Below are 20,983 nucleotides of genomic sequence, written 5' to 3'. Positions count from 1 at the left end.
TTGGCTTTATCTCCCCCTCAATTGCCCTCATGCTATTTTCATCTCTGTCTCCTTTTCTCTCTTTTTCACAATCCTGCTTAATCTTTTCTCACATTTATATTTTTTTTCCTTTCAAAGACAAGATTCTTTGGTATGAGCTGAAACTGGATTAGAATAATAATGACACCCTCAAGCTTTTATCTTGGATTATATCATTGTCAGTGTCTCGTCAATTTCTCACATGATTAACTGTTTGTGACTGTGCATTGTTGGTTTTTTTGGGTTTTTTTTTTTCCAAATCCCAGCCTAGTCCATCTACCTCGAGTCTCAGCTCCAATCACTCAGCCTCTCCAAATGTGACCAGCTCTGCCCCCTCCAGTGCCCGAGGTGAGGACACAGCTCAGTGTGTGTTTTTCATTATAACTATAAAGCATTGCTTTAGGGTTTATTTAGGTCACACACCACTCACTTCCTATATGGTATATATAAATCAGTCATAACATTACCACTGACACGTGAACTGAATTACATTTGATTATCCCGTTACAATGGCATCTGTCAAGGGGTGGGATATATTAGGTGGCAAGAGAACAGTCAGTTCTTGATGTGTTGGAAGCAGGAAAAATGGGCAAGCATACGAATCTGAGTGACTTTGACAAGGGCCAAATTGTGATGGCTAGATGGCTGGGTCTGAGCATCTCCAAACTGGCACATCTTGTGGGGTGTTCCCGGTATGCAGTGGTTAGTACCTACCAAAAGTGGTCCAAGGAAGGACAACTGGTGAATCGGTGACAGCGTCATGGGTGTCGAAGGCTCACTGATTTGCATGGGGCACGAAGGCTAGCCCATAAGGTCCAATCCTACAGAAGAGCTACTGTAGCACAAACTGCTGAAAAAGTTAATGCTGGCTAAAACAGAAAGGTGCCAGCATTAACTTTTTCAGCAGTTTGTGCTACAGGAGCTCTTCTGTAGGATTGGACCTTATGTGCTGGCCTTCGTGCTTCATGCAAATCAGTCAGTGCGTTTACATGCACGTCCAAATCGAGCTACTGTCGGTAATCGAGCTAAGGGTCCCAGAAGGGGTGCCAGAGAAATCCAATCCTACATGCACACAAGGAAATCGAGCTATTGTGTGGGGTACATTGTGCACCCGAGCCACAGGTGGCGCTACACGCCCAATCGTGTTGGTATACTTCCGGTTGTCGTCATGAAGAAGAGCTATTCAAGAGTATAAACAAAGTTATCAGTTCCGTGTTCACAATAAGAACGACGACGAGGACAGCAACATCGATATATATATATATATATATATATATATATATATATATATATATATATTCAACTCCTTAAGCTGAATGAGCATGAACTCTATCTCCTCATTGCTCCAGAAGTGCACGTTTCTACTACTGTTGTCATGCCGACCGAGGCTGTTGTGTTGCCCGCTTGTGGTCTCATCACTCGTCACTTCCGGAAGGGGAAGTGCTGAAGTAAGTAGCTCGACTACGTAGCTCGATAGGGTTTACATGCACTAAGTAGCTCGGCTACAATTGCATAATCTAGGTCGCGTAGCTCGATTACGAGAAATCCAGTTCGGTTCGATTTCAGCCGAGCTAAGGTGTTTCCATGGCATTTAGAACTTCAATTTCAGTCGAGCTACGGCAAAAATTCGATTTTCTCTATGTGCATACAGTATAAACGCAATGAGTGAGCCTTCGACACCCATGACCCTGTCGCCGATTCACTGGTCGTCTTTCCTTGGAACACTTTTGGTAGGTACTAACCACTGCATACCGGGAACACCCCACAAGATGTGCCATTTTGGAGATGCTCAGACCCAGTCATCTAGCCATCACAATTTGGCACTTGTCAAAGCTGATAAGATCTAACTTTTGCCCATTTTTCCTGCTTCCAACACATCACCTTCAAGAGCTGACTGTTCTCTTGCTGCTGAATATATCCCACTCTTTGACAGATGCCATTGTAATGAGATAATCAGTGTTATTTACTTCACGTCTTAGTGGTCATAATCTGATGGCTGATTGGGGTGTGTATGTATGTGTGTGTATACACACGCACACCTACCTGCCAATGTATTAGGAGCACATGTACACCTGCTTATTTTTGCAAATATCTGATTAGCCATATATGCTATGACTCAGTTGAACACCTAGTGGAGATTTTGGACTAATGCGTTACATCGTGCTCTCCAGCACTATCTTCAACCCACCAACTAAGGAAAGATCTTTTGGAAGAATGGTGTTCATCCCTCCAGTACAGTGCCAAAGATATGGCTTGTGGTGGCTAAATACCTTACTAAGACACCTTACATGTTGATTTTTACTTTAATGTGTTTGTCTGTAGTTACCAGTCTGTATACTATATGAATTTGCATGCTCTCTCTCTTTCTGTCTATCTCCCTCTGACTCACTCACACACACACACACACACACACACACGTATATGCCCAAAAACCTGTTTATCTCTCTCCATTCAGCTCTTCAGTGGTTGACTCTTTAGTGTAAACAGATCTTTAAAACAGAAATATGCACCAGCATTTATGGGTCTCATCTCGGCAGCCTCTTTTGCTCCTGCTTTCATGAAAGCTCAGGCTGCCTATAATGTGTCCAGGAGAATTACAGGCAGCAGTGTTCAAACGGTATGGCTGGTGCCTATTGTGCTGAGGTGAAGTGGCATGTGAGTGCTGTTCCCTGGTGATGGAGCAGAGAGAGCACAAGCTGTTTTATCCGTCTGGAACTCCATCTCCCTGCCAAATAGCCGTCTGTCACCATTGGAGGTCAATTCTCACCCCGGCAGGAGGGTTACGTGTGGAGGGGAATATTTCTCCTGTGCTGGCTACTTAGCAAGAGAGGAAATACGGCACATCGAGGGGGAGTTATGGCTGTGTGTCATGTACATGAACATATTGTGTGGCTTATTTTTGTCTCTGTATAAATATTTCTCAGGTTCACCTCAGTTGTCAGAGAAGCAGAAGCATGTCCGGGAGAACTCCTGTCTCTCTCCAAGGGAAAGACCCTGCAGCGCTGTATTTCCCAATCCGCTTGATCCCACACAGGTAAATATATTATATAATACTAGTGCATGTCAAAATATTGGAATATTGTGAAAAAGTATATTTTTTCACAATTTAATTCAAAAAGGTAAACTGTCATATATTCTATATTCATTACACGTAAAGTGTAATATTTCAAGGCTTTTTTGTTTTCATTTTAATGATTATGACTTATAGCTCATGAAAATCAAAAATTCAGTCTCTCAAATTATTAGAAATTTCATTTCAAGTTTGAGTAAAACAGTATAAATACCATGTATCTCTCAGTCTAGTTCAGTACATGCAACCACAATCATGGGGAAGACTGCTGACTTGACAGTTGTCCAGCTCATCGACACCCTCCACAAGGAGGGTAAGCCACAGAAGGTCATTGCTGAAAAGGCTGGCTGGAAAAGGTGCGCAAGTAACAGGGATGACTGCAGCCTTGAGAGGATTGTCAAGAAAAGTTGATTCAAGAACTTGGGAGAGCTTCACAAGGAGTGGACTGAGGCTGGGGTCAGTGCATCAAGAGCCACCACACACGGACGTCTTCAGGAAAGGAGTTACAACTGTCACATTCCTAATATCAAGCCACTACTGAACCAGAGACAACGTCAGAAGCGTCTTACCTGGGCTAAGGAGAGAAAGAACTGGACTGTTGCTCAGTGGTCCAAAGTCCTCTTTTCAGATGAAAGTAAATTTTGCATTTCATTTGGAAATCAAGGTCCTAGAGTCTGGAGGAAGAGTAGTGAGGTACAGAATCCAATGTGCTTGAAGTCCGGTGTGAAGTTTCTGCAGTCTGTAATGATTTGGGGTACCATGTCATCTGCTGGTGTTGGTCCCACTGTGTTTTATCAAGTCCACTGAGCAACAGTACAGTTCTTTATCTCCTCAGAAGAAGAAGCCTTTGTCACACACACTCAAGCACAGTGAAATTCATCCTCTGCATTTAACCCATCTGAAGTGGTGAGCACATGCATGCACACAAACAAGTGAGCAATGAGTGCACACACATACCCAGAGCAGCGGGCAGCTATGCTACAGCACCTGGGGAGCAGTTGGGGATTACATGCCTTGCTCAAGGGCACTTCAGCCCAAGGCCACCCCATGTTAACCTAACTGCATGTCTTTGAACTGTGGGGGAAGCCAGAGCACCTGGAGCAAACCCACACAGACACGGGGAGAACATGCACACTCCACAACAGAAGGCCCCCACTGGGCTCAAACCTAGAACCTTCTTGCTGTGAGGTGACCGTGCTAACCACTACACCACCATGCCATCTTAGCCCAGGTAAGATGATTCTGACATTGTCTCTGGTTCAGTAGTGGCTTGATATTAGGAATGTGACAGTTGTAGCCCCTTTCCTGGAGACGTCTGTGGGTGGTGGCTCTTGATGCACTGACCCCAGCCTCAGTCCACTCCTTGTGAAGCTCTCCCAAGTTCTTGAATCAACTTTTCTTGACAATCCTCTCAAGGCTGCAGTCATCCCTGTTGCTTGCGCACCTTTTCCAGCCAGCCTTTTCAGCAATGACCTTCTGTGGCTTACCCTCCTTGTGGAGGGTGTCGATCATCATCTTCTGTACAACTGTCAAGTCAGCAGTCTTCCCCATGATTGTGGTTGCGTGTACTGAACTAGACTGAGAGATATATGGTATTTATACTGTTTTACTCAAACTTGAAATGAAATATTCTAATAATTTGAGAGACTGAATTTCTGATTTTCATGACCTATAAGCCATAATCCTTAAAATTAAAACAAAAAAGCCTTGAAATATTACACTTTACGTGTAATGAATATAGAATATATGACAGTTTACCTTTTTGAATTAAATTGTGAAAAAATGTACTTTCTTTTACAATATTCCAATATTTTGAGATGCACTAGTATATATTTCCAGCCACCCTTGACTGCAAAATATTTATTGCAAAATGTCAGACCCTGTACTTCATATACTGAGAATGTACTTTATAGTTTTTTTTTTTAAATTAAGTACAAAATACCAGCTTGGTGGATTGATTGTTCTTTGTCCTTTAATAGGTAGAAAATGCCAAGATTCCTTGGCCGTATAGGAGCACTTTGAGGGAAAACAATTACTGTCTTATCTTGTACAGCAATGTATAATCTGTCACTTGCATTGTACACCATCCATCATTTGAACAGGGGCCATCACAGGACCACTGCTGACCAGGTTTTCACTGTTTCTCAGTACAGCAGGGATATTGATGTGGTCGTTAGAAGGTTGTGTCTTTCACTTGCTTAATGCAAGTGTATATTGTTGCGTTGCTGGGTTACTTCTTGGATAGAACTAAAAAATATCCAGCCAACAGTAGTCCCATGATCTGAAACTGACACTGATAAAGGGTCGGGAACAATTAACACACTATGCACAGTTTAACTATTGTAGACCAATAAGGTATGTGAGTGCAAGAGCTGGTTAAACCCCCCAGCAGTGCTGCTATACCAAATATACTTATTGTAGCACTGCACACAATGCCATTTCATTCTCACTGCTGAGCTGAGTATAGTACTTCACCCACATTATATCTGGTCAGCAGTGCTCCTGTGTGGTTGTCTTTCTATTGATGGAGGTCAGGAATAATTTGCCTACAAAGTGTTCCTGTACGGTAGATTACATAATAAAGAAGCCACTGAGCCTACGTTCACATAACCAGGCTGAAGTGACTCAAATCAGACTTTTTGCCTAAATGTGACAGATCTGATCTTTTCAAATCAGATTTGAGTCATTTCAGATGTGGTCCTAAGTCGGATACGTATCCAATTTGTGGCCGTGTGACATGAATGAGAACAGACAGATCAGAGTTCATGTGGTTGTTTGTCTATACACACGCACTGAGCGCTGTCTTCATCAGCCAGCACCGGCGACACAGCAATAGCCTCGGTCACAACCGGCCGTACGTGCTCCTACAGCCGGTCTACGTGCAAGAAACGCACGGAGGGCGCGCGTGTGGCGTGCTGATTTTCGAGCCGTAGACTGGCCGCAGACCGGCCGCAGAGGTTCTTTGTCATGTCAAACAAACTCTACGGGCGCTTACGTATTTTCAGGTTGCAAGACAAACTTACGGCCAACGTGCGTCTTTCTCCATGAACAATAAAAACGCAGCGATTTGGGAAACGCCAAAAATCGCACGGCCAAAAAATCGTACGTCCGGTTGTGACCTAGGCTAATGGAGGAGACCTGCAATAACTGTTAAAACACAAAAGCTAGCCATCTAGCTTTTTTTCAAGTTCTAGACCTGATCATGTACACCTGATGAATTGTTTGCCGTCCTGCAGAGCAAAATATGATGCGTGCATTAGCTAGTAGCATGTCCATTTAGTCAGTTTTAATACCATGAGTCATCTCAAAAATATGACTTTTTTTTTTTGTGTGTGTGTGTGACGCAGATGATTCGTGCAAAAACGTATCAATGTGCACATGCCTAACATTTCAGAGGACAGATACGATCACATTATAGTTAGATACAGGTCACTTGTAATTATGAATGCGAACCTTCAAGATAGGCAAATCCCATCTGAGTAAAAAAAATCTGAATTAAACAAAGAGACTTGTAATGAGAAAGTAGTCTGAGTCCCTGCTAATGGGCACTAATTTCCATGTGTGATCGGATAAATTGCATGTGCTATTAGTGGGTGTGTCGCACATCTCATTTCATCTCATTATCTCTAGCCGCTTTATCCTGTTCTACAGGGTCGCAGGCAAGCTGGAGCCTATCCCAGCTGACTACGGGTGAAAGGCGGGGTACACCCTGGACAAGTCGCCAGATCATCACAGGGCTGACACATAGACACAGACAACCATTCACACTCACATTCACACCTACAGTCAATTTAGAGTCACCAGTTAAGCTAACCTGCATGTCTTTGGACTGTGGGGGAAACCGGAGCACCCGGAGGAAACCCACGCGGACACGGGGAGAACATGCAAACTCCGCACAGAAAGGCCCTCACCGGCCACGGGGCTCGAACCCGGACCTTCTTGCTGTGAGGCAACAGCGCTAACCACTACACCACCGTGCCGCCCTGTGTCGCACATGATTTAGATAAAATAATTGAGCAAATGACATCACATGCACAGTAGAGGGAGGAAACAAGATGCAAATGAGGTATTTGTATGTGCTATTTTTTTTTTTTTCCTCAGTAGCTGGGGTTACGAAGTTGTAATCTCTAAGAGACTCCTATAAGAGTCTCATTAAGGCCTAATGCATATACATTTAACAGTTATTCCACGAAATCAAGTCGTACATGAGCTGATAGTGTAGCGGCGAGTCAGCTATAAGCCATGTATGACGAGATTGAGTGGAATAACTGTTTTATTCTATCCACATTCACTGGATTTTGAGAAACAGAGCATTTTTATTTTTACTTTTTGCAAATTAAATAAATAAAAACTTTATACAAAACGTCCAGCAAAATTATTTCCACCGAGAATGTAAACAAACCGGCGAAATGAGAGTAGCAATTTGTGAAAAATGCGATGATAATTCTTGAAAAATAAAAAAGATACGTTATCAAATACTTTTATTCCATATTTTGTTGCTTTATTTTGTATTTTTTGGGGTTTTGTTTTCAAGTAGAGTTTTTATTTCGTCCTCAGTTGGTTCAGCAACATGCTCCGCCATTTTGTTCTTCTTCTTTAGGGTTTTTTGGCGGTTGGCAAACCAACTTAAAGGTGCATTACCACCACCGACTGGGTTGGAGTGTGGAACAAGAGATATTGGAGGGGGAAAAAAACTATATTCTTTTATTTAGCTATTTCTGTTTCTTTTAAATACTTGATAACAAAGTCATATATCTGACTTGATACGCTCCGCCATTTTGTTTTTCCTCTACACACGGTATATGAGCTGATAGCCTAGTAGTAGACTACCCAATCAGAGCGCGCGATTGCTCATATGTGATTAGAATAAATATTATTCACATAGTATAATTTTATCTTTAACTGGTAGACACAAGCTTTCACAAATTTAGTACTTGCTCTTTAGTCATACTAATTTGTCCACATAACTGTCATCTTACAGTTTTTTTAAATGACCTTGCAAGTGTAAAATAATCGATTTGTATGAACATCTCCCTGTATTTTAAAGTAGAAATGGATCAAATTAAATATTCTTTAGGAGAGACATGCTTTTTTTTTTTTTTTGGTTATGTCATTTGCGTGTGTTTTTAACACAAACTTTAAGATGAGTCAGGGCCTGGATGTATTTTCAGTATGTTACTGTCATGCACACATGGGTAAAAATTATCCTTACAATTTTATACACTGGGTAACACAGGCATAACTATTCTATATCTTTATGGACCTCAGACAGGGAAATACATCAATTTTAACTTCCACCACCCCTGTAGATTCTGAAGCAGTACACAGTATACTGGCATAGAAGTTTCATGCAGCGGTTTCTATTGCCACTTGTGTTAACAAAAGTTGACCTCAAAAATGAGGGTTAAAATAGTTTACGGCTTTCATAAGAATACTTATGTGCCTCTTCTGCAGAGGACGATCCAGCATCCAGCAGGTGATGCCTCTTTGCCTCGCAGTGAACCCAACATCTCCATTCCAGACAAAGGTGAGCTGCCTTTATCAGTACACAACTCCACACTGCTCCTTCCTACACACACACACGCTTCTACCTGCAATGGGTTTCAGTATGGTTGAAAGTTTTGTTTTGTGAAACGTTCTGAAGATCACCTAGCTTGATATGATGGTAGCTGACAGCTCAACTTTCATATACAGTCCCCGTTTCTTTCGGCAGCTCTAACTGTGACCAACTTGCACAAGTGCCTCAGTGCTGCTGTCATCACTGTTCAAATATATGGAGGAATTTTCAATATTTTCAGCCATTTATCTACTTTTTCACTGAAACTTGGATTTGTCACCATATAGGTACAGATGCAGGCCTAGATTCCCAAGAGCAGCGGGCTTTTCTCTGTTGGGTTCCACTGAATGCATGTTCAATCATATGTTTGTTTATGAATTCATACTGTATGTGTTTTAAACAGAGGTGGACAAAGTACCCAACTTCATTACTTAAGTGAAAGTACAGATCCCACTGTTCAAATGTTACTCCGATACAAGTGAAAGTTGTCCAGTCAAATTTTTACTTAAGTTAAAGTACTGAAGTACTTGCTTTTAAAAATATTTAACTATTAAAAGTACATTTTCTGTCAACGCATTGTATTATTGCCACAACGCTTACCAACTGGATTATTTTTGTGAATTCACAAAATGAACACATGCTGTGCCATCATGGTGGTTTAATGTTAAGCTAGCTAGTCAGTGATGCTCCACCTGACATGCTAGCAAACTCTTTTCAAACTCAAAATCATATTGGGTAGCTAACATTACTAGAAAAGAAAGATTTCTACATCGTTTATTTGGCAAGATTATGCTAAAACATATTTCTGAAAGGACTTCAGATAAGTTAACGTTATTCATGTTAACGTACCGTAACTCCGTTTTTACATGATAACTAAGTGTCCAAGTTAACTAGCTATGTGTTAACGTTAACTGTGGACAAGGCGATGGCAACTTGGCGGGCAAATCCATAGGAAGTCATTTGACTAACCAGACTGCATAGCTATTGCAACATTATCACCAGCTCTAAAAGCACAAACAACTTCATTGCAAGTGTTCTCTTGGAATAAAACATTTACATCCTTCAATATGCTTCCGCAGGTTGGATGACGAGTTTTTGTTGGCCGTGATGTGGTTCGTTTTAGGTAAACAAGCAAACGTTTAAAATGAAACAAATCTTTAATCCTTTCAGAAAACTGAAACATGGGTTCTAGGTAAAGCCATGGGTGCGTGCATTCCCCAAAAGAACCACCTCCTTCCATGATTGTGTTTAAATTTCTCGTGTGTCTGCTGAGAAATCATTGATCTTGATTTTATCCAGTCTATGGACGTGACGTGACCCTAGTGATTACTGATCGACTGTCTGAGTGTCATCAGTGAAAAAACCATCACGTTTTAGAAAAGAAAAAACATCCACTTTCAAAGCTGTTTCATAGTAACAAGTAACGAGGACCTTGATAGCAATGTAGTGGAGTAAAAAGTACAATATTTGTCTTTCAAATGTAGTGAAGTTAAAGTCACAAGTTTAAAAAAAATACTCAAGTAAAGTACAGATACTCAAAAAGTGTACTTAAGTACAGCAGTCAAGTAAATATATCTGGGAGGTCCGTATCGTGAAATACCTTGACTGAGGTCTTGAAAATACTGACCGAGGCCTCTGGGCCGAGATCAGTATTTTCAAGGCCGAGGTCACGGTATTTCACGATACGGACCGACCTTAAGCTGGTAAATAATATATTTATTTTTTTCTTTACCAAATTCTAACAGAAAATGAGAGCACCGGAAAGGGAAACAATATTTAGAACAAACCTACTACAAGCTCGTCAAAAACCTGTTTGACAAGCTACGTCAGCTCAGAATTTTCCAAAAAAAAAACTTGATCTAGGTGACACAAAACCAGATGCTTTCGCTGTGAACACTGTCGTTATCGCTATCCATGCTGTACAATTAATGCTATTATACTGAGAAATGCGAAAATAAATGTTGACAAAAAATTGCTACTATGTTTGTTGTTGTGAACGAGCGAGTCGCCAAAGGTCCGTAACCAGGGTCCGGATCGTAGGATTCTGGACCACTCGCGAGCCAATCAGAGCGCACGATTTGATGGAAACCGGACCGCGAAAAAAATAAACTTTGTTACTGTCCACCTCTGGTTTTAAAGGTACAGCACAAAGTAGAGATCCACCAGTGTATATTCCAAGGGGATTCATTAAATCTATTTGAGATGCTCCCTGGTTTCATAAAAAAAAGACCAGTGTTTCGATTGCCTTCTTTGAACTGTTGGTGAAGGTTAGAAGACATGAAGAAACCGAAGCAGAAATTGAATTTAAAACATGAAGACTATTAACATGGACTGAAAGTAGAAGTCGGTCTCCTGTGGCAGCTGCACATTCAATAAACCAGTGCAGAAGAAAATACCTTGTTTTTCCATATTTACATGATGTGTAGCAAACATGCCTGTGGCAGTTTTTCTGTGAAAGCTGTGAATTAGAAACCTCTGTGGTCTGATGGACTTTGATGGTGCTAAGCTAACTGAACTGACTAGAGCTGCATGTTTTGTGTGTGAAAGTGGTCAAGCCTGCCCCAAGCAGCTGGAGTCTTGACACAACCTTCTCTGACTCTTTCGGAAAGCAGTTTTGCCCCCCTGTCCCTCCTAGGCTTCCATACTCAGGTAAAAAAAAAAAAATAAATACTACGCCGAACGAAACTGACCATCTTTGCCGACACTAATACTTTTTGTAACTCCTTGACCTTTTATCTCCCATCAGGTTTGTCTTCTTCCTGGTTTCTCACAACCTTTAACATTATCTCTATTCTGATTGCTCGTCTTTGTTTAATATTCATCCAGTAAAGACATTTTCAAAGGTCTTATATATTTGCTTGTGCTGTCAAAACTTTTTGGTTTTAAGCGGATCAGTCAGTTGGACTCTGAAAGAAAACTTGACCTGCATGTGTTAAGAGGGAAAGCACATCTACTTTAAAGGGATTGCAGTTGCTCTCACTCATGATATAATCCCAGTTGAAGAGATGAGCCTTCTCATAGCATTTCTTACTAATCTGCATGACACCTTTAGGCTTAATTAAATCCTCAAACGGTGATCTAAAACTCCTGCTTTCCATCCTGCCTCTGCCTGTTTCTTCCTTCGGTCTTCAGTTTTCCCCCGTTTTCATCACTTTGCAACTGGTTTATCTTTACTTGAGTTCAGTTTAACCTTATCTCTACAGCAACTTTAGCAACATCCATTGTCACAAAACAGCCTTAAAGAAAATTGGTCTGATATCACAGTGATGAGAAAAAACATCTGGAGACATCATGAGGGAGCAACACACACACATTTTTTATATATATATATATATATATATATATACACACACACAAGATGTTGCAATCTGCTGCGTTCTTAATTAACATCCCAGAAGTAGTAAGATGTGACAATAGTCTAAGCTATATGTGGGAAAAGAAACATTTCCTACCATAGCGTTGCTTCTTAAACAAGTTTGTTAATGCTTATTAAGATTAATTTTCTTAAATAGATTGTTCTAGTAATGTTCTCGGACCACTCCTTTGTTTAATTCACTGAATAATAGCTTTAAGAGGAATAACATGCCTTTAAAGGAACAGTCCACCGTACTTCCATAATGAAATATGCTTTTATCTGAATTGAGACGAGCTGCTCCGTACCTCTCCGAGCTTTGCGCGACCTCCCAGTCAGTCAGACGCGCTGTCACTCCTGTTAGCAATATAGCTAGGCTCAGCATGGCCAATGGTATTTTTTGGAGCTGTAGTTAGATGCGACCAAACTCTTCCGCGTTTTTCCTGTTTACATAGGTTTATATGACCAGTGACATGAAACAAGTTCAGTTACACAAATTGAAACGTAACGATTTTTTATGCTATGGAAAGTCCACAGTATAATGACAGGCGTACTAACACCTTCTGCACGCTTCGGCAGCGCATTGATACGGAGCTCAGATATCAATGCGCTGCCGAAGTGCGCAGAAGGTGTTAGTACGCCTGTCATTATAGTGCGGACTTTCCATAGCATAGAAAATCGCTACGTTTCAATTTGTGCAACTGAACTTGTTTCATATCACTGGTCATATAAACCTATGTAAACAGGAAAAATGCGGAAGAGTTTGGTCGCATCTAACTACAGCCCCAAAAAATACCATTGGCCATACTGAGCCTAGCTACATTGCTAACAGGAGTGACAGCGCGTCTGACTGCGTCTGACTGACTGGGAGGTCGCGCAAAGCTCGGACAGGTACGGAGCAGCTCGTCTCAATTCAGATAAGAGCATATTTCATTATGGAAGTACGGTGGACTGTTCCTTTAAGTCGGAAGTAACTCTGCATCCAGTCTTTGACATTCTTACACACTCAAACATATTAAATTACCATCCAGCTTCTGGTTTGGCTCACACACTCGCCGGCCACTTTATTGGGAACACCCATACACCTGCAGTTTGATGCAGTTATCTAATCAGCCAGTCCCTCGACAGCAGCACAATGCATAAAATCATGTAGATACAAATCAAGAGCTTCAGTTAATGTTCACTTCAAACATCAGAATGGGGAAAAATTGTGATCTCTGTGGTGACTTTCACTGTGGCATGGGTGTTGGTTTGAGCCAGATGGTCTGGTTTGAGTATTTCAGAAATGGCTGATCTCCTGGGGTTTTCACACACAATAGTCTCTAGAGTTTACACAGAATGGTGCGAAAAACAAAAAAAAAACATTGAGCGAGCGACAGTTCTGTGGGTGGAAATAAACACCTTGTTGATAAGAGAGGTCAGTGGAAAATGGCCAGATTGGTTCGAGCTGCCAGGAAGGATATAGCAACTCTTTACAACCGTGGTGAGCAGAAAAGCATCTCGACATGCAACAGCAGAAGATCACATTGGTTTCCACTCCTGCAGCCAAGAACAGGAGTCTTAGAATCAAGAACAAGTTCCTATTAAAGTGGCCAGCGAGTGAATATACAGTTGTATGTCATCACTGTAAGAATAGTAGCAATGGACTGCCACGTTTAGAAATACCTGCATATACGGTATAAGGGAAAACAACTATGGTCCTTGAACAGCAGCTTGTGGAAAAGCCACATTTTTGTACACACAGAAAATTCACTGATTATGTTGATTTTGAACAGTCAGATAAGATATGAACCAAAAAAGTGACATTCACTTTACTCGAACAAGATTACTGCTACAGACTGTTGGTACCTTTGCTTCAGTGGCTGTCTGATTCTGTATTACTGTATAAAAAGTAGCTCAGTAAATGAGGAAAGACAATTAATTCCCCAGTCACTAGTCCTCATTTCATTTACATACAAAATAAGATCTAATATTCAGCAGGCCTTGCTTCAGAACAGAGGTGTTGGCATCTGACATTATTCTATCCACATTCACGGGATATGAGCAATCGCATATTCTTATTGGCTACTCTACTACTAGGATATTGGCTCATATATACTGTGAGTAGAGAAAAACAAAATGGCGGAGCATGTTGCTGAACCAACCAAGGATGAAATAAAAGTACTTGATGCTATGAACGTTTTTTTTTTTCCCAAGAATTATTATAGCATTTTTCACAAATTGCTACTGTCATTTCGCCGGTTTGTTTACCTTCTAAGTGGAAATGATTTTGTCGGACGTTTTGTATAAAGTTTTTATTTATCGAATTTGCAAAAAATAAAATGCTCTGTTTCTCAAAATCCAGTGAATGTGAATAGAATAAAACAGTTATGTCACTCAATCTTGGCGTACATGGCGTATAGCCAATTCAGTGCTATGCGCCTCACCGGCTATCAGCTCATGTACGACTCGATTTTGTGGAATAACTGTTAATTGTATTTGATACGTTGGTAAAATTTTCTCCCCATGTCGATGTGGGTTTCATCTGGGTTCTCTGGTTTCCTCCCACCTCCCAAAACATTCCAGTAGGTGAATTGGCTAAGATAAATTGCCTCTGTGAGTTCATGCACGTGCGCACGCATACTGCCCTGCAGTGGACTGGTGTCCCATCCAGGCTGTATCCTCACCCCATGCCCAGTGTTCCCAGGGTAGGTTCCTGATCCACCACTGACCAAGATATAGCAGTTAGTGAGCATGAGTGAGATTGGTCAAACATGCGTTTTAAGCTTTCTTGCCATAACAAGAACAGGAATTGACCTCGGAAGTGTTTGTTTGTTTTAACACAACCTAGACATAAAGTAGCTTATAGACCATAAGCTGTTGTCTGTGCCCCTGTCTTATAAGTTGACAGTGATGGCTTTTAATGGAGCCTATTTTCAGGAAAAATAACAGCTGGCAGATGTGAAGCCACTAAGCAGGAGCCTTCAGCGTATAGCAATGTTTCTTTCCTTCCAAGACGGCTGTGGCCATGTGGCTAATGGCTGAAGTTAATTGCCTTAAATGGTTGTTAAATAATGAGGAATGTTGATGCATCTTTTTGAACAGGGTCTCCTGCTAAAAATATGAGATCACAGTCACCAGGTCCAGTATCAAGGTCACCACAAAAGGTAGGTTATTGTTTGTTTGTTTGTTTGTTTGTTTGTTTGTTTGGTTTGATTGTTTTTCTCTCAAAGTTCCACAGCATTAATTTGATAGTGCTTTTGGTATCACTGTTGTGAAAAATATGGTGGAGTTACCTGAACTGGCATATGCCAGTAAATTGGGATTCTAAAATCTGATCTGCTTCAGAATAGATGACTTGCAACCATGTGACCAAAATGTGCTACGTCATGAGCGTCCGCCATGATGGTGGATATACAAAGCAACTAGGATGGCAGCCGCTGAAAGCGTGTCTGTAAACAATGCTGAATTTTCTCAGTATCACCACGATTTGAACGCTCGAGTGAAGATTCGATACAAAGAGAAGATAGATATGTGTGGTTTTGACCCATATTATTTAAAAAATGTTAGACTTTTCTGAAGATAAGACGCTTCTACCTACCATCGAGTACCCAGATATCATGTTCTATCTGGTTTGGCTGCCAAAAAATCAAGTCCGACCTTGGACGAAACACAGCCCATTTTCTGAGTGGGTGCCCAGTCTGGATTGTTTCTATCGTATAATTTTGCTGGCGCTCCAAGAAGCGAAATGGTAATACACGTGTTAAAATTATAACAACGACCGAGTGAACCACGACAAGAGAACGCTCATTTTATAGCAAAATTCTAGCAACACGCAATAAAATTCTTCCATGATATTATTGAGAAAGCTTTTGAATCTCACCTGAGATAAAATCATTACTGCAAACACGAGCTGTTTTGGTTTTAGCCTCTGTTCGATCAGCCCTGCCGGTGTTGTTCAGCCATGCTCGTCTCCTCTCCGTACTAAGCCTCAGAGTTTCCTCGCCCTCTTTCTGAATCACGGACAGAATTCTAAAAAATTGGAACGTGTCACGGTCACGAGTACTGTTGTGACCACAACCATATACAGCACAAAGATATGGCGTAGCTAAAAGAACGCTTAAAGCAGTGGAAAAACAAAGAGTTGTGTATGCATGACTACGTTTTGTTTGGAATGTCGCTTGACCCCGCTTTTGTATATCCACCAACATGGCCGACATCCGGGTTTCTATTTTGCTTTGATGTCACTTGCAAGCCAAGGATTGTGTAGATGACACCAACGACACCAAGTCTCATGATCTCATTCATATATATATATATATATATATATATATATATATATATATATTTTTTTTTTTTTTTTTACTTTCCAGGGTTTTTTCCAAATAGGCAGTCAAATAGAACTTTGTTTTAATATTTTATGCAACCTATGAGACATGACTCACCATGATCTAAAATATTTGTGTCCTTATATGCACCACTTTAGGAAGCATACCGGTTTGTGAAAGTCAGATATGTCTCTGTCTGTACCCAAAATACACACACAATGACATACTAATTAGCAATGTGCCTTCTGCCTAATTTTAATATTAGGAATATCAGCAAGAGTTAATGAATGCATTTTGGCTAACTGCTGTCAGAGCAACGAATAAAGCACGGCATGTGTGGCATAATGAATGATCGTTGTCTTCCTGTCTGTGGCTGTGCATGTTTGTGTTTCACATGTGTAATATAGAGAAATATCAAATGGACTATAAAATGTTCACTGAATGTCAGCTCAGTAGTTCAGCATGTAGCCCTGCTGTAACAGTGTGCACGCTGACATTCTGACTTCGAGAAAGTTCTGTTAGCATGTAGGAGTAAAAATATCATTGGATAAACAAACCTTCGATGCCAGTGGCTGTTTATAATAATTTGATGAGTAATACAGATATTTGCATGTTATATTTACTTACGTACTGAAGGGAAAAACAAGTGAATGCTCCATGCAAGCACACCATAAAATGAAAACCGGAGCAAATCGGATGTACGGTACGGTGTTGCTTCTGATGGAAATGAGCAAATCTCTAAACCTCAGGTACCTGATTTATGTCCATTGTAGTTCAAGGCTTGAGCTTCTACTGAAGGCAGTTGGAAATATATTCTGTTTCTTTTGTTCCTCAAGTTTCATATCTGACCACCTGCTCGTGCAGCATGAGGGTAAAACACCTGCTTCTGAGACTTTTTTCAATCCCGATGTACATGTGAACACCAGGGCAGTGGTGCTGTCTGCATTAAATCATTACTAGACATAGCTTTTCTTTTCTTCTTTTCTCACTGACCTCATGTACGTGCTGTGCAGAATGAATAACTGAATAGTGATTTCAGTATTTGAATACAATACCAGTCAAAAGTTTGGGCACACCTTCGAATTTTTCTTTATTGCTATTAAGACACTTCATGTCTTACAGTTATGATGGATGTCGTTTCTCTTTACTTAGTTGGGCGGTTCTTGACATAACACGGATTACTGCTATTCTGGAATAGGGCTATTTACTGTATCTTTAACGAAGTTTGGCGGGGGATATAGAAACAGGTTCCGGCCGGTCACGTTTTCATTTCCAGGCCATATCTTTAAACCTACTGAAGATATCTTCATGAAACTGTATATACATATCAAGCAACATGTGAACTGGTGCCTTTTGCTATTTTGGATTTTTGAAAACAAGTATTTTTCAAATTTTTACATAAAAAATAGATTTTGACTTCGTTTCTAAGAACAGTGTTAATTTCCAGAGCATATATCCAAAACTATTCAGGACACGGATTTGGAACTTGTTATACATGTTAACAAGGTGATGTAGATGTGCCTTTTCATACTAAGAAATTTGAGAAATTCTAATACTTCATGTTTCCATGGAAACATTTTCAGACTTAGTCTCTCAGGTTAGTCTTAGGGGTAGGTTTTGTTTCTGGAGCAGAACTTGAAAACTATCCCTGTGCCCAAAATTGCTCCCTACTTGCTATATAGAGCACTATACAGTGGTGCTTGAAAGTTTGTGAACCCTTTAGAATTTTCTCTATTTCTGCATAAATATGACCGAAAACATCATCAGATTTTCACACAAGTCCTAAAAGTAGATAAAGAGAACCCAGTTAAACAAATGAGACAAAAATATTATACTTGGTTATTTATTTATTGAGGAAAATGATCCAATATTACATATCTGTGAGTGGCAAAAGTATGTGAACCTCTAGGATTAGTAGTTAATTTGAAGGTGAAATTAGAGTCAGGTGTTTTCAATCAATGGGATGACAATCAGGTGTGAGTGGGCACCCTGTTTTATTTAAAGAACAGGGATCTATCAAAGTCTGATCTTCACAACACATGTTTGTGGAAGTGTATCATGGCACGAGCAAAGGAGATTTCTGAGGACCTCAGAAAAAGTGTAGTTGATGCTCATCACACTGGAAAAGGTTACAAAACCATCTCTAAAGAGTTTGGACTCCACCAATCCACAGTCAGACAGACTGTGTACAAACGGAGGAAATTCAAGACCATTGTTACCCTCCCCAGGAATGGTCGACCAACAAAGATCACTCCAAGAGCAAGGCATGTAATAGTCGGCGAGGTCGGAAAGGACCCCAGGGTAACTTCTGAGCAACTGAAGGCTTCTCTCACATTGGCTAATGTTCATGAGTCCACCATCAGGAGAACACTGAACAACAATGGTGTGCATGGCAGGGTTGCAAGGAGAAAGCCACTGCTCTCCAAAAAGAACATTGCTGCTCATCTGCAGTTTGCTAAAGATCACGCGGACAAGCCAGAAGGCTATTGGAAAAATGTTTTGTGGACGGATGAGACCAAAATAGAACTTTTTATTTTAAATGAGAAGCGTTATGTTTGGAGAAAGGAAAACACTGCATTCCAGCATAAGAACCTTATCCTATCTGTGAAACATGGTGGTGGTAATGTCATGGTTTGGTCCTGTTTTGCTGCATCTGGGCCAGGACAGCTTGCCATCATTGATGGAACAATGAATTCTGAATTATACCAGCAAATTCTAAAGGAAAATGTCAGGACATCTGTCCATGAACTGAATCTCAAGAGAAGGTGGGTCATGCAGCAAGACAACGACCCTAAGCACACAAGTCGTTCTACCAAAGAATGGTTAAAGAAGAATAAAGTTAATGTTTTGGAATGGCCAAGTCAAAGGCCTGACCTTAATCCAATCGAAATGTTGTGGAAGGACCTGACGCGAACAGTTCATGTGAGGAAACCCATCAACATCCCAGAGTTGAAGCTGTTCTGTAGGGAGGAATGGGCTAAAATTCCTCCAAGCCGGTGTGCAGGACTGATCAACAGTTACCAGAAATGTTTAGTTGCAGTTATTGCTGCACAAGGGGGTCACACCAGATACTGAAAGCAAAGGTTCATATACTTTTGCCACTCACAGATATGTAATATTGGATCATTTTCCTCAATAAATAAATGACCAAGTATAATATTTTGTCTCATTTGTTTAACTGGGTTCTCTTTATCTACTTTTAGGACTTGTGTGAAAATCTGATGATGTTTTAGGTCATATTTATGCAGAAATATAGAAAATTCTAAAGGGTTCACAAACTTTCAAGCACCACTGTATAGTGGGGATGCCATTTTGTAGTGCTGTCCAAAACCTTAGTGAGGATTATTTACACCCTATATAGTGCACTCAAAGTATCCCACAATGCATCACAAAAAGTAGTGTACAACCGATGGTCACTAACCAAAGCGATATATCCCATCATGCATTGCAGTCACGCTGAAATTAAGTCTCAAATTTGATTTAATAAAAGGCAGTGGCAAAGAAGAAAGTATTCAGCTTTGATAAAAAAAAAAACCTGACAGATGCAGGTACTTTGTATTGATTAATGTGGGAAATGCGCTCAGTATAATATGGATTTATCACAAAAATACATGCATGTATTTATTATTTTGAAAACCCACCAGCCGACTGATCTGGCATGTTTTAATTGTGCGACAGTAATGATGTACAGTAAATACCAGCGTGACGGACTAGTGTCCGAAAGCGGGGTTTTTTTTTTTTCATTTTACCAATGAGCTCACTATATAGTCCTCTATATAGTAATTCTCTATACAGTGAGTAGAGAGTAGTGAACGAGTGAGCGATTTCAGACACAGGGCATGAGTGGTACGGTCTTGAAAGTTGGTATATATGTTGATTAAGTAATGTATATGTGGCTTTTGATCCTAAGAAATGTGAGAAATTTTAATTTTTAGCTCACCTAGATCCAAGGTCCGGTGGGTTTATGCCATGGGCTGCTGAGGTCAGTGTGAAGAGGTAGGGTTGGTTTCCTGCAGCACAACTTGAAAAATGTGACAAATAATATCTTGAAACTTGGTATATAATGTGGGGGATATAGATGACTCTGTCTTCTTGTTGTTATTTACTATTGATTGTTTGATCTCAAACACATTAAGAAGGCAAGAAATTGCACTAATTAACGCTTGACGAGGCACCTGTTAATTGAAAAGCGTTCCAGGTGACTACCTCATGAAGCTGGTTAAGATAATGCCAATAGTATGTATTGTAAAGCGTCATCAAGGTAAATGCTGGCTACTTTGAAGAATCTAAAACATGAAACGTTTTTTGTTTTTTAACACTTTTTTTGCTTACCACATAATTCCATATATGTTCCATATGTTATTTCATAGTTTTGATATCTTTGGTATTGTTCTACAATGTAGAAAATATAAAATACAGAATAACCTATGAATGAGTAGGGGTGTCCAAACTTTTGACTGGTACAGTGCAAACTCATTTGCAGGGTAGCTCCACTGTGAAATGCGTCATATGACTCCTGAAATTCATTTTAAAATCATTTCTGTCGTGTGAGCAGAAAGATAACATCTTTGTGTGAAAGAGTATATTTGCCTTCAGAGGTGAGAAGGCTCAAAGCCACTCCAATCCTCTGCTTCTCTGACTAATCAGGGTTTCATGTGCCTGATATTGGAATTCATTTG

General features: G+C 40.4%; 1 protein-coding gene across 5 annotated transcripts in view; it reads left to right on the top strand.

Annotated features, from left to right (window-relative positions):
- The window catches only part of dock4b (dedicator of cytokinesis 4b), a 278,704-nt gene that overhangs the window by 249,304 nt on the left and 8,417 nt on the right, over positions 1-20,983 (top strand). For 3 of the 5 annotated variants that reach the window (XM_060903185.1, XM_060903184.1, XM_060903188.1), the window contains 5 exons: positions 285-366; positions 2,943-3,052; positions 8,543-8,615; positions 11,193-11,294; positions 15,082-15,143. In XM_060903185.1, coding sequence (XP_060759168.1) covers positions 285-366; positions 2,943-3,052; positions 8,543-8,615; positions 11,193-11,294; positions 15,082-15,143 — 429 coding nt within the window. Of the gene's footprint in view, positions 1-284; positions 367-2,607; positions 2,674-2,942; positions 3,053-8,542; positions 8,616-11,192; positions 11,295-15,081; positions 15,144-20,983 lie in introns of those variants that run through there. The other 2 variants (XM_060903186.1, XM_060903189.1) reach the window with 2 other exon arrangements.

The sequence above is a fragment of the Neoarius graeffei genome, chromosome 21 (genome assembly GCF_027579695.1).
Source record: "Neoarius graeffei isolate fNeoGra1 chromosome 21, fNeoGra1.pri, whole genome shotgun sequence".
In the NCBI taxonomy this organism is placed as follows: domain Eukaryota; kingdom Metazoa; phylum Chordata; class Actinopteri; order Siluriformes; family Ariidae; genus Neoarius; species Neoarius graeffei.
This window is presented reverse-complemented; position numbering and strand designations above follow the sequence as displayed.